Source organism: Rhinoderma darwinii, chromosome 2, assembly GCF_050947455.1.
Source record: "Rhinoderma darwinii isolate aRhiDar2 chromosome 2, aRhiDar2.hap1, whole genome shotgun sequence".
NCBI lineage: Eukaryota > Metazoa > Chordata > Amphibia > Anura > Rhinodermatidae > Rhinoderma > Rhinoderma darwinii.
The window spans coordinates 113,753,667-113,768,815 of NC_134688.1; the positions used below are offsets into that span (position 1 = coordinate 113,753,667).

At 41.5% G+C, this 15,149-nt stretch overlaps 1 protein-coding gene across 1 annotated transcript in view; it reads right to left on the bottom strand.

Annotated features, from left to right (window-relative positions):
* Window positions 1-222: 222 nt before the first annotated feature.
* The window catches only part of BLOC1S1 (biogenesis of lysosomal organelles complex 1 subunit 1), a 29,667-nt gene continuing 14,740 nt past the window's right edge, over window positions 223-15,149 (bottom strand). Inside the window, exons 3-4 of the mRNA XM_075852160.1 lie at window positions 6,458-6,590; window positions 223-4,166 (exon numbers count right to left, since the gene is read on the bottom strand). Of these exons, the coding sequence (XP_075708275.1) occupies window positions 4,056-4,166; window positions 6,458-6,590 (244 nt within the window). The 3' untranslated portion in view covers window positions 223-4,055. The remainder of the gene's footprint in view (window positions 4,167-6,457; window positions 6,591-15,149) is intronic.

The window sequence follows — 15,149 nt, forward strand, 5'->3', positions numbered from 1 at the left end:
CTTGTGAACGCTCCCAGCCCTGCTATAGGAAAATTGCCATTAAGACCTGCCTGCCCAGGTCTCAAAAGCAATGCACTGATTTTGTGGCATAAGCAATCTAATGATCGCAGGTTCAAGCCCCCTAGGGGAGATAAAAAGTATAATAAAAAAAAATATTAAAGTTGTTTTTTAAAAAAATATAAAAATTAAAATCATCCCCCTTTCCCTAGATGACATATGAAAATAAACAAACACATTAGGTATCCGTGCATCTGAAAATCCCCAAAATATAAAAAAAAAAATCCAATACAAGTGAAGGCCGTAGCAGGGAAAAAAAAAAAAGTCAAAATGGATGAATCTGTTTTTTTGTCACTTCAACCCCCCAAAAAAATATAACCACTGATTAAAATGTCAGACATTCCCCAAAATGGTATTAATAAAAACGACATCATTCCACGTACAAAAAGATGCCTTACATAGTGCTGTAACCAGAAATATAGAAAAGTTACGGGGTTTATAATATGGCAATGCAAAAAAAAAGGTACTAAAACATACCAAACTTATATCGTTTTTGTTATCAATGTGATCGTACTGACCCGCAGAATAAAGGTAACGTGTCATTTTTACCATTTAGTAAACACCGTAAAAACCATAAGAAAATGGCGGAACCGCTGGTTTTTTTTCACGGTTCTACCCCATTCTGAATTTTTTTACAGCTTTCCAGTACATCACACACAATATTAAATAGTACCATTAGAAAGTACAATTTGTCCAGTAAAAATGAAGCCCTCATAAGTCTGTCAACGAAAAAATAAAAAAGAGTTAACTTTTTGAAGGCGGGGAGGAAAAAACAAAAGCATAAAAACGACAATTAGTCTGGTCCTGAAAGGGTTAATTCTCGGATTCAACAAATCCAAATTCGGGAAGTTCTTGGCATGTGAAGTCCTTCCATCCAGCTAGGAGCTCCTCTCCCCCGAGACCCAGCAGAGACCTGAACACATCACTAGATTACTGCACAACCTGAACCTGCTCCTGGTGCAGAATATATAAAGTACATTTCCGATTAGCACCTGTTCAGGTAAATCTTGCTATTCAGAAATATATTACAGTGCTGGGAACTTTCTAAATGGTTATTCAAGGAGCGAGAAGGGGTATTTGTGCTTTCTTTTTCTACTATTGATAGACAGCAGAATTGTTTGCTTTAGCCCGTAAAGACAGACCATCAATAATGCACATTAACCAAAGCAATTATTATATCATAGTAAAGCAGCTCCCAGGCAGATGGCCAGGGCAAGGGCGCACACAAAGCTGGCATTAACGGTTAACTTCTAGTCCTAGTGGAGGACAAAGCACAAGACATAAAACAAGCTTTACAATCGTAGAGCGAGAAAACAGCAGGTGTTCAGAATATATCAGCTTGTGATGTCATCCGACCTCGTAAAAGAGACTGGTTACAAGTGCCAACGTCAACCAGCTGCCTCTGGTAAACAGTAGGTGAGGGCATAAAATGACAGGCCTTCAGCTCTAGAAATAGCACAGCCTTAGGCAATACTTCCCCAGTCATGTCCTTAGTTGGCATTTATGTGGCAGTTAATAAGTGTTTTCTAGAATATTAAAGCATCTTGTGCCTGGACATCCCAATGAAAATGGTGCAGAATGAAATGTAAAAGGCGTATAATAGACATGACCGCTCTAGATTTATTTTATTTTGCTTGTTAAGGTTTTCCAGAAATCTTTTACTATGATAAAAAAAATAAAATTAAAATATCCAGGTAAAGTTTCATTCACATCTGGGCCAGGGCTCCGTTCCGTCGGAACGGAGCCCTGACTGACACAAACTTAGTCGACCATGCTATTGATTCCGTCAAAACGACGGAACCCTTGCACAACTGAGTCAAACAGAAACCATTAGCACCGCATCCGTCACCATTGAAATCTATGGTGATGGAAACCTTTGGTTTTCGTTTGTGTCAGTCAGGGTCCCGTTCCGACAGAAAGCTCCGATGGAACGGGACCCTGCCGCAGATGTGAACGAAGCCTAAAATGGTCTGTCTTGTTTTTATTACACATATCAATAGGTTTCTCCTCTTGGAACATTCTTAACATCATGACCGCCCACAATATTTTGTGCAACACACTCCCTTGTGAATCAATGTATCGGAGTACGGACTTAATAGAAAGTCTATGAGCCCGTACTTCAATACATCGGCTTTCCGGAAAAAGCCGAACAGAAATTAAGCGGCTGAGCGCTCACACGATCACTTCTGCCACTTCATTTCAGCGATTGGTGGGGGTCTCAGTGCTCGGACCCCACCAATAAAAACTTCTGACATGTCAGAAGTTTGTCAAACGTTTAGCTACACTTTAACCCCTTAATGACCAGGCCTGAAAAGACCTTAATGACCAGCTAAATTTTTCTGTTTTTGCCTCTCTGCGCTTCAGCAGCCATAACTTTTTTCTTTTTTCATTGACGTGGCTGTATGAGGACTTGTTTTATGCGAGAGAAATATTATTTTTTTTCCCCCACAGTTTGGGGGTAAAAAAATATTTTTTTACGGCGTGAATATAGGAGAAAGCGATTCTCGGAATAGTTTTTTTTGTTAATTTTTTTTTATCCCGTTCACGTTTCACGCTAAATAACCCATTAGATTAATTCTTCAGGTTATTACGGTCGTGTAGATACCTAATATGCGTAGCTTTTTTGTTTTTATTTAGTGTAGGGGCAATACAATTTATTTAATCCAAAATAAAGACTCTTTTTGGGACTTTTATTTATTTGTTTTGTTACTTTTTTTTTTTAATCCCATCAAGGGATAACTTTATTTGTAACTTTATTTTTTACTTGTAATGTATTAGCATACTTCTGTACGGCGGCAATGAGCTGTCGGAGGGGGCCTGCCCACTCTTTTCAACACCTCTGATGCTACGGTCGCGATTGACGCAACATTTGAGGGGTTAAACAGCCAGGAACAGTGCTGTAAAAAACAGCTGACACCAGCAGCGTATGGAGCGCGCGAGTGCTCTCCATACATCACTCCCTGCACCAGGACGTAATGGCACGTCCGGGTGCACAAAGGGGATAATGAGCTAAGGAGCCAATAGCAGGATATGAAAACATCACAATTGGGTTCTTAGCACATGTGCAATAGGCATCAAGCTGTAAATCAAATCGCGGTTTTGCTACAATTTTTGAGAACATTTTTATACTCTGTGTAAACATACAACCATGTGAGTAGACCCTAAAGGGGTAGTCTGGTTTAGAAAACATATGTTTAAATACCCTATTATGGAATTCTGCGTTAATAAAGGAAGATGCATTGTTTAGGACCCTCATCTATACGGCAGAAAAGAAAGTGGCTGCAAAGAGTGTCTCTCGCTCTGGAGGATCTGGCCCCCTCTGCTGGTTGCACAGACAGCCCATGGATTGCAACAGGAACTGTGTAATACTTCATTTGCGCTGCATTGTAATTTAACCCTTTGTTGACTGATGGTCACAACATTAGGACACTCTGCGATCAGCTTATCGTTAAGTGACCCTTCTAAAGAAAGCAAACTACCTCTCAGAACACATTTTTAACATGCCCAAGCCACTGCTACATGAACATGGCCAGGCTAATGCAAAGCAGGGTTTGGCAACAGTAGTTAAATAACTTGCTGACTTTTTCCACTTTAATGGAGATTTTGCAATATAATCAGTGCTGGAGCTGCACACAAGGATATACTGTATCTTCCACTAGCCTTATGAAACCTTGACATTCTGTATAATATGTTAGTACATGTATTCTTTTCCCAATTTGGAAGTAGGCTATTCATTGCCAAGTATTCTATTCCTTGTAAGATGTCGCTTACGTCCAAGTTATTCTTCATTTCCAAGTAAGAGATCAGGCATAACTTTGGTTATTACTATAAAATTAAATAATGATGCAACCGGGGTAAGATTGCACAATAAATGCTTCAGTATATGAAAAAGCCAGAAACATCCTAAAAATTCTGCCACAAGGAAATCCCAAATACTTTTGAAGATCTTGTGGTATGGAAGTTATTAGGCTTCAGGAGTCTCAGCTATGTGTTACAGCTCAGGAGGCAGAAGGCTGGCGCTGCCCTTTATACACATATTCCAAAGCAGTGGCAATTATACGCATGTCCTTTTCAATACTTCGGGCCCAGTTCTCCACATCACCGATCTCCTGTGTTTAAAAAAAAAAAAAAAAAAAAAAGTTAGGATATGTTCACACAGGGCAGATATGCTACTTAAAAGCACACAGCATATCCACCCTGGGTCCCGCTGAAAAACCACACCAAATTGATTGTCCTCTGAAAAAACTGCACATAAAAAAACCAGTAAAGTTTCATACTTACGTACCCATGGCGAAGCGTCCCTCTGCCGTCCTGCAGGCCAGCCTCCTAGGAGGACATTTCATCCCAGGAGACGGCTGCAGCGGGGTCACATGGGATGAAATGTCATCCCAGTAGGCCGGTCCGGACGAAGAAGCACAGAATTCTGCGTAAGTATAGTTTGTTTTTTTTCGGAGTTGCGATTTTTGCGGCGGAATCGGGGCTTTTCCGCCGCAATAATCGCAACATCTGCTATTTGTTGCTGGTTTTGAATTCAATGGGGAAAGCCCGAAACAAAAAAGCAGCAATTATAAAAATACTATTCACATGCTGCGGATTAAAAAACCGTTCCCAATTCAATTTCTGAACAATTTTTCCGCTCATCATTTAGACCAGATTTCTTCAAATCTCATCCACTCTGCTGCTACTGTGTTATGCTGCGGATCTGCAATATTTATGCTACGTGTGAACTTACCCTAAAGCCTGATGCACATGACCGTAAGGATTTTTACTGTCCGCAAATATGGATCCGACGGCTACACATCCGTAGCAGTCCACAATTGCGGAAGCGCCCATATGGGCGAGTGCGTGACGCAGTTTCGGACAAGAATAGGACATGTTCTATAATTTGCGGATCATTTCTACGGCCCGGACACACATCCGTAAATATACAGAAAGGCGTCCGTGGCCAATAGAAATGAATGGGTCTGCAATTTCATCCATAATTTCGGATTCCGTAATTATGAATGAAAATGAGTCGTGTGTATGGGGCCTAAGGGTAGGTCTCTGAAAAAAAATCTAACAGTATAAAGCCAGGATCACAAGCACAGTTTTGTAGCAGTTTTTGGCACCGTTTTTTTTTTAACCAATCCAAAAGGAAGAAAACATAAATGAAAGCATCTCCTCTTTCCTTTGTGTCCCCTTCCTGTGTTTGGCTCAAAGATCTGAGTCAAAAACGGCATCAATACTGTGTGTGATCCAGGCCTAAGGATGCGATCACTCTCGCAGTATTTTGCATCAGTGTTTGTGACCCAAACCAAGAGTGGGTCCAAAACACAGAAGAGGTGCAAGTCTTTCCATCATGCTTTTTCTCTGTGTAGGTTCCACTCTTAAATTTTGACCAAAATACTGGCGTGTGAAAGTGGCCTAAAGAATTTACACATGGTGGGTAGAAAAAACCGGTTAGACAAAATTTTAAGAAACTTTTTTTTTCACAACTTCCTGATATTCTTACAGTAGCAAATATGTTCAGTTTCAGAAAATGCGCGATGTGACACTACAGGTACTAACATTTCACATGAATGCCCATCACCCACTCACATTTCACAACACCATGATCCACAGTGATCAGATGCGGAGGAATTTGGGGTGTCAATTGTTTAAATACAGATATCAATGTCCCTTTCCCATATACAAGGTTATTATGTGCTCACCGTCACCAAAGTCTAGAGAAGGCCGATTCTGAAATTTAGCCAAAACTCCTCTGGTAGCAAAATACAGGACACGAGCTTGTGGGAAGATGATGGGATGTTTGGCAATTTATTTTCGGCTCAGCAAAGCCTCTTAGGTGTTTTTTGTCTCAAGTTTAAACTTGTAACCGTATATAAGAATGGTGAGCAATCTCGGAGCCCAAGTATGACTAGAGCCTCACAAGGAGGAATATGCAAATGAAAGGAATAATGTCATTTTTGGCACACAAAACCATCAAAAACTCCTGCAAAAACTCCCTGCGTGATGCTGACCCCCTGTGAAATTTACACTTCTGGCGAGGTCCTGTCTGTCCTCTGAAAAAGTCTTCTTCCTGCCTCCAGACTGTACAGTGCGACAGGAGTGTCGTCTGTTACAGGGATTGCTCCGATTAGCTCACATCTCTGGTCCACGCGCGCACCTTCAATTTTCACACAGACCCTATTGTATATACTGCCCATGGGCTGCCAGCATCCAATCACATTAAAGCAAAGAGAAACAAATACCGGAAGCACTCCTGGAGAGCGGGGATCGGCAGAAAAATGAAAAAAACTGGAGAAAGTTTTTTTTACATACTTGGAACATTTGTGGTGCGTCCAATAGTGTCGGAAAGCCCCTTGAACAGAATACACGCCACAAGGTTTCTTAGTAACTATTAATCACTGGAGAAACTTACTTTTAAAGCCTGATTGAAGTTCTCCACTAGACCGATCCACTGTGTTGTCTGCTTTGCAAACTGTGCGGCCTGCGTCTGCAGTGTCTTCACTTCATGATCCAACTTTCTTTGATTCACGTAAGCCTGGGCCACACTACAGTGGATAAAAAGACAGAAAACAAGAATGACAACGAAGATGTAATGAAGTCACAGATGTTCGGCGATTTCTTCCTCTAAATATCCCGTTATTCTGGATGAACAATCGAATTAACGCTCAATAGACAAATATAACCAAATTGGAAATAGAATCCATTGTTGCTTGATGTTTTGGAAATTCTCCTAATATTACAGACCGAGTGAAGCGATGCAATGCAGGTCTGTGGAAGAAAGCATCAGTTTATCAGTGAATCAATAGTGCCACCTGGTGGCCAAATTACCTTCTACATGGTAGAAGAATACACTGCCTTTACTATACAAATTCTAAGTTACATTAGATATGTGAACAGCTTGCATATTGACCAAGGCTATATTTACATGAAAGTTAACGGGTTTTTTTTTTTAACAGCCGCCATTTTCAGAGTAATAAAGTTCTGTGTGTGTATTCACATGGCCATATTTTTTAACAGGCCAGGAATACTAGCCGTCAAAAAATGAAACATTCTATCACAGCCCAACGGCCCCCATAGAAATCAATGGATCAGCTTTTAACGGACGTTTTTCAGAAAGTCATCCTTGTGACGGAGGTTAAAAACGGATCCTGACCCACACAAGGCTTTGTGAGAATTCCCGGCCAGGGCTTCGTCAACACTCTGGCCAGAGATTCCGCTCCTATTCGGGGGGCTGGGGAGTGTGTGGCACTATCTACATGGGCACTGTGGCACTCTGTGGGCACTATCTGCAGGGGACACTGTGGAGCTATCTACACGGGCACTGTGTGGGTACTATCTACATGGGCACCTACAGTGGGCACTGTTGCACTTTATATGTGGCCACTATCTACAGTGGGAACTGTGACACTAAGTACAGGGGCATTGCGACACGATCTACGTAAGCACTGTGGTGTTTTCAGTGGGTTGGGACATAAAAAACCCTGACAAATGAAATTTTTTTTTTTTTTTTTTTTAACTGCCATGAAGAACGGATGGCAAACAAATGACAAATGGCCGTTAAAAATGGTGAGATGGGCAGGAAAATAAATTACAACTTGGAGACACTCTGATGCAAAACGGTCCATGACAGTTGATGCATTTTTAACGCCCGTTTTTTTTCATTGTGGTGTGAATGTAGCCTAATACAATATGCAAAGCGCGCGCGCACGCACGCACACACGCACACACACACACACGCACACACGCACAGATGTACATGGGGAATAATGTACACCCAATGTAATTAATAGAATATTAGAAGTCCTACAGGCCGGTTGCATATATAAAGGTCACAGAACTCTTAGGTGACTTTTAAAATTCTTACTTTATTGTAGAAAGAAAATTATTCCTTATAATACAATCCTCGGCTGCTGCAGAAACTCTCATTGGAGAGAAAGCAGGAGCTTCATGACAATCACACTGAATTACATTAAAGTGTAGCTAAACGTTTGACAAACTTCTGACATGTCATAGTGACATGTCAGAAGTTTGGATTGGTGGGGATCCGAGCACTGAGACCCCCACCAATCACTAGAACGAAGCAGCAGAAGAGCTCGTGTGATCGCTCAGCCGCTTCGTGTCTGTACGGCTTTTTCCGGAAATAAATGTATCGGTGTACGGACTCAATACAAAGTCTATGAGCCCGTACTCCGATACATCGGCTTTCCGGAAAAAGCCGAACAGACAGAAAGCGGCTGGGCGCTCACACGAGCACTTCAACTGCTTCATTCTAGAGATTGGTGGGGTCTCAGTGCTCGGACCCCCACCAATACAAACGTCTGACGTGTCACTATGACATGTCAGAAGTTTGTCAAACGTTTAGCTACACTTTAACCATTTCTACTTCAAAATGCCACCCACAGGGTGTCCCATGTAGTACCAGCTGCATCATCCCCGAGTGCCAACTTCAATGCTCTCCTTGTGTTAGCTACAGTCCTCATTGCCAGCCAGAATTTCCAAGTGCCAGTCAAAGCCCTTCTTATCAGCAAGAATGCTCCATGTCTCAGCCACAATGTGCCGATTGTCAGTCATACTGTGCGCCCCCCTCCACTGTCAGTCATACTGTGCGCCCCCCTCCACTGTCAGTCATACTGTGCGCCCCCCTCCACTGTCAGTCATACTGTGCGCCCCCCTCCACTGTCAGTCATACTGTGCGCCCCCCTCCACTGTCAGTCATACTGTGCGCCCCCCTCCACTGTCAGTCATACTGTGCGCCCCCCTCCACTGTCAGTCATACTGTGCGCCCCCCTCCACTTTGACTGACATACTTTGCTCCCACTTAAGTGCAAGCAAGAGCCGCATTAGATACTCACCTTCTCCGTGTTTCCTCCTTTACTTTTAGTTACAGATGGAAGTTTCTCCTCCAGTGTCAGATGTTGGCACAAGAGGAGGAAATCCTGGTGGGAAAGATCTGTAAGAGATCACTTCTAGTGGGATGAGCAGTACAAATGTAGCGCCAGTCCTCTTGCTTTGAACACAGCAAACCCTACCCCTTCCAATAGTTATAGGTCTACGAAAATTTGGGTTATACAATTGCTTATTATTAAGTTGGTGAAAAATAACAGTTTTTGCAGTGATTATTGTGTAGCCGATCCTGCTTTATTATGAGATTATTAAAATCAGTTCAAGGAAGTCTGGGGCTCGAGTACTGCTGAAGGGTCTTAGATCTGTAACTCCTCTCCTTAAGTGCCTGTAAATGGCAAGAAAAAAATACTTAAAAATAATTCTCAGGATTTAGTATTTCCCTTCCTGAACCAAAATCCTGCCAGGAAGAGGCATTAATGAGACACTATACTGACCCACATATGAAATGTGAACGGACTACAGCACCCTGGAAATGTGGATTCAGCTGGGAAGGAATGTACGGTGTTCTGGCTGAACCAGCTACCAAAACCAAGCAGGCACCATTGTCACAGATGTCATCGTTCTCACATAATACAAAAGAAACGGAGTGGGAATTAAAGGACTAGGCAACGATTCTAGAAATCTGCTACTGACGCCTAACTTTTTGGTGGTTTTCTATCCTTGATTTAACAGGGTAAGAGTCAGTTCATACACTGTTATTTGGCGCTGAATTTGAAGCGAAAACCACCTCGGAATTAGCGCCAAGAAACTCCCCAAATTGATCTCATTGATTTCAACATGAGGCAGAGGCGATTTTTTCCCAGACGGCTTGAGGCTGCTCGTGGGAAATCAAAGCGGCATGCTATTTCTTGGAGTGGTTTCTGCCTCTGACCTCCCATTGAAATTAACGGGAGGCAAAAAAACCTGCGGCGCTCGTTTTTTTTTTGCATTAGCTTGAACGGCTTAAAAAAAACGCAACCAAGAACGCCTAAAAAAAAGAAACCTAAAAAAAACAAAAAAAAGCGGCCAAATGCTGGCATTCAAAATCCGCCCCAAAATTTTTGGTGGAATTTTGTGGCACATTATTTCCACCTTTCAAAAAAAAAAAAAAAAACCTGTGTGAACTTACCCTCTAAGTAGTTCCTGGGGTGCTCTAACTGGCCCCTAAAGTCTACTGTTTCTTCAAAGAAATAATATTTGAAGGCGTTGTCCAGTTATTTCAATCCTATTTTGATGGAAGGGTCCACCGAAAATAAGTTGATGACAGGTTGGAACACCGCAGAGACCCTAAAGCAAACAGCTGTAACCCGTGGTGTAACCTAGCAGCAAGTGCTGTGCCACCACAGGGGAAATGAAAGGAACTCTGCAATGAACAAAGGTTCTGGATGAAAGAGGGAGAGCGAGAAAGACAGAAAAAGACTCTTCGTAGCTGCTCTTTACTCCGGCTAATTGATGGAGGTCACAAACCAGGCACCTCGCTCTCACTTGTCTGAACGCACTTACAGATTACATGACGGCGCCCCCCCCCCCCCAGTTGTAACGTCTCTTGCACACGACCGAGTTCGGACCGTGTAAAATGGTCCGTGTGTTGGACGGATTTCCCGGCCTGAACGCGGTAAAGGTGAAGGGGACTCCTGCCATCATAGACGTTTTATGATGCTAGGAGTCCCTGCCTCCTCACGGAACTGCTGTTTCGTAATGAACAAAATGATACAGTATGGAACAGCATTTCCGCGGGAAGGCAGAAACTCCTAGCATCATAAAAAGTCTATGACGCCAGGAGTCCCATTCACATGTACAGTGGTCGGGCCGGCAAATCCGGCCAACACTCGGATCGTTTTTCACGGCCCAAACTCGATCGTGTGCAAGAAGTGCTGGTGACACGTGGCTGGGGAGGTCGTTTTGGCAGAAGTGATTATATGCAACATAATGAACGAATTTTAGTCAATTTTAATGTTAAATGGGTTCAGGGGACAAATAAACTATACATTTAGATAGTTATCATTTTGGCATGACCATGCAAGGGCTGGTGACGCCCCAGTAAAATAAAAATCCATAAAAAAAGGGTGAGAAGCCCAGAACGCAGTATGCAACGTGGCAAAGCATCATATTAACCCCCTGCACATGCTGCAGAATTTATGCTTGCTGCACAACCAAATTCAGATGAATGGGATGGATTTATTTATTTTTTAAACTGTTTTTATTAAGGATTTTCATAACTTGTCAATTCTTCAATACAACAAGGGGGTAAAGGGGGTTGTAAATCAGGTCATACAATTCTACAGGCTTGACAGATACAGACGTTCCAGTGCAATATACAGAACACAACATTACAATGGAGTTATACACAAGACAAGTAGTTTCAAACCATGTTGGTACATCATTAACCCCTTAATGACCGGGCCATTTTGCACGTTAATGACCAAGGATTATTTTTTGTTTTTTCATGGTCGCATTCCAAGAGTCGTAACTTTTTTTTTATTACGTCGACATAGCTGTATAAGGGCTTGTTTTTTGCGGGACGAGTTGTATTTTGTAATTGTACCATTTTTAGATGCTTATAATATATTGATTAACTTTTATTAACTTTATTTTAGGAGAGTATTGAAAATATGCAACTATTCCAGCATTGATTTTCACGTTATAAATTTACGCCGTTTACTATGCAGTGTAAATAACATGTTAACTTTATTCTATGGGTCGGCACGATTACGGGGATACCAAATATGTAAAGGTTTTATATGTTTTTTCTACGTTTGCACAATAAAAAGCCTTTTAGTAAAAAATTACTTGTTTTTACATCGCCGCGTTCCAAGAGCCGTAACGTTTTTATTTTTCCGTCAATGTGGACGTATGTGGGCTTGATTTTTGCGGGCCAAGGTGTCGTTTTCATTAGTACTATTTTGGGGTACATAGGACTTATAGATTAACTTTTATTTTATATTTTTATGGGGGGAATGGGAGAAAAGAGAGAATCTTGCCGTTGTTTTTTGCGGTTTTTTTGGACGCCGTTCATCCGGCGGTTTAATTAATGTGTTCATTTTATTGGTCAAGTTGTTATGATCGCGGGGATACCATATATGTGTATGTGTGATTTGTTTTGACACTTTTACTGAATAAAACCACTATTTGATTTTGACTGTAATTATTTTTATTTTTTTTCAACAAACTTTATTTAACTGATTACATAGTTACATAGTTACATAGTTAGTACGGCTGAAAAAAGACACATGTCCATCAAGTTCAACCAAGGGAAGGGAAAAGGGAAGGAAAAATTTCTACACATAGGAGCTAATATTTTTTTGTTCTAGGAAATTATCTAACCCTTTTTTAAAGCCATCTACTGTCCCTGCTGTGACCAGCTCCTGCGGTAGGCTATTCCATAGATTCACAGTTCTCACTGTAAAGAAGGCTTGTCGCCTCTGCCGATTGAACCTTTTTTTCTCCAGACGGAGGGAGTGCCCCCTTGTTTTTTGAGGGGGTTTTACAAGGAACAGGATTTCACCATATTTTTTGTATGTGCCATTAATATATTTATATAAGTTAATCATGTCCCCCCTTAGTCGTCTTTCTTCAAGGCTAAATAGGTTTAATTCTTTCAATCTTTCCTCATAACTTAAATTCTTCATGCCCCTTATTAGCTTCGTTGCTCTTCTTTGTATTTTTTCCAACTCCAGGGCATCCTTTCTATGAACTGGAGCCCAGAACTGAACTGCATATTCTAGATGAGGCCTCACTAATGCTTTGTAAAGTGGCATTATTACATCCCTGTCCCGCGAGTCCATGCCTCTTTTAATACACGACAATATCCTGCTGGCCTTTGAAGCAGCTGATTGACACTGCATGCTGTTATTGAGTTTATGATTTACAAGTACACCCAGATCCTTCTCAACAAGTGAATCCGCCAGTGTAGCGCCCCCTAGGACATATGATGCATGCAGGTTGTTGGTACCAAGATGCATAACTTTACATTTATCTACATTAAACTTCATTTGCCAAGTGGACGCCCAAACACTTAGTTTGTTTAAATCTGCCTGTAATTCATGAACATCTTCCATAGTCTGAACTATATTACATAGCTTGGTGTCATCTGCAAAAATAGAAATAGTGCTATTAATCCCTTCCTCTATATCATTAATAAATAAGTTGAATAATAGTGGTCCCAGCACTGAACCCTGGGGTACACCACTTATAACCAGGGACCATTCAGAGTAGGAATCATTGACCACAACCCTCTGGATACGGTCCTTGAGCCAATTCTCAATCCAATTACAAACTATATTTTCTAAACCTATAGTCCTTAATTTACCCATTAGGCGTCTATGGGGGACAGTGTCAAATGCCTTTGCAAAGTCTAAAAACACTAAATCCACAGCGGCCCCTCTGTCTAGACTTCTGCTCACCTCTTCATAAAAACAGATTAGGTTAGTTTGACAACTTCTGTCCTTAGTAAAACCGTGCTGGCTGTCACTTATAATACTATTTATTGTCACATAATCCTGTATATAGTCCCTCAATAGCCCCTCAAACATTTTCCCCACGATGGATGTTAAGCTTACTGGTCTATAATTACCCGGGGAAGACCTAGAGCCCTTTTTGAAAATAGGCACCACATTTGCCCTGCGCCAGTCCCTTGGCACTATACCAGTCACTAGAGATTCTCTGAATATTATGAAAAGGGGGACAGAAATAACTGAACTAAGCTCTTTAAGAATTCTAGGGTGTAACCCATCTGGTCCCGGAGCCTTGTGCACATTTATTTTATTTAATTTAGTTTGGACCATCTCTACATTCATCCAATTCAGTATATCAACTGATATATTAACAGCACTGGCACCGGCTACATCAGCTGCTCTTTCTTCTGTTGTATATACAGAGCTAAAGAACCCATTTAGTAACTCTGCCTTCTCTTGATCCCCTGTGATCAACTCCCCATTACCATTATCTAGGGGTCCTACATGTTCAGACCTTGGCTTTTTTGCATTTATATGCTTGAAGAATTTTTTAGGATTTGTTTTACTATCCTTGGCCACCTGCCTTTCATTTTGTATTTTTGCTAATTTTATTACATTTTTACAGATTTTATTAAGCTCTTTATATTTTACAAAGGCTACAGCTGTACCCTCAGATTTGTATTTTTTAAATGCCCTTTTTTTGTCATGTATTGCCCCTTTCACAGAAGGTGTAAGCCATGTGGGGTTTAATTTGAGTCGTTTATACTTATTACCTGTAGGAATAAATTTTGCACTATAATAACTCAAAGTAGATTTGAAAATCTCCCATTTATCATTTGTTCCATTATTTGACATTAGTTCTTCCCAGTCTATATCCTGAATTGCAGCCCTCATCCTGGGGAAATTGGCTTTCTTAAAATTAAATGTTTTTGCCCTCCCAGCCTGCGTTTGTTTTTTACAGTATAGGTAAAATGTAACTATATTATGATCACTGTTACCGAGGTTTTCACGAACATTGACATTCCCAACAAGATCTGCATTATTAGAAATGACCAGATCCAACAGAGCTTCACCTCTAGTCGGGTCTTCCACAAACTGGCCCATAACATTTTCCTGCAACAGGTTGAGGAAATGTCTCCCCTTTGCAGTTGAAGCCGAACCATGACACCAATTAATATCCCGGAAATTAAAATCTCCCATTATCACTACAGTACCCGCCTGTGCAGCCCGCTCCATCTGTTTATATATCTGACCTTCCATCTCCTCAGTTATATTGGGGGGTCTATAGATTACACCAAAAGTAATTTTTTCAGTGTTTACCTCCCTTTCTAGTTCCACCCACAAGGTTTCAACCTCCTCACAGTCTTCACCCACTATTGTCTCTTTCACACTCGCCTTCATATCACTTTTCACATACAGACATACACCACCACCTTTGACATTTTTTTTTAAAGTCCCACCAGGGGACTTCACTATGCGATCTGCCGATCGCATATATAATGCTTTGGTATCCTTAGTATACCAAAGCATTATTGCCGGTCAGTGTAAAACTGACAGGCAACATGTTAGGTCATGCCTCCGGCATCGCCTAACAGGCAGTTGCGGAAGACAGACCTGGGGGTCTTTGTAAGACCCCTGGCTGTCATGGAAACCCGACGGCGACCCGCGATTTGTTTGCGGGGGCGCCGATCGGGTGACAGAGGGAGCTCCCTCCCTCTGTCAAACACATTAGATGCCGCTGTCACTATTGACAGCAGCATTTAATGG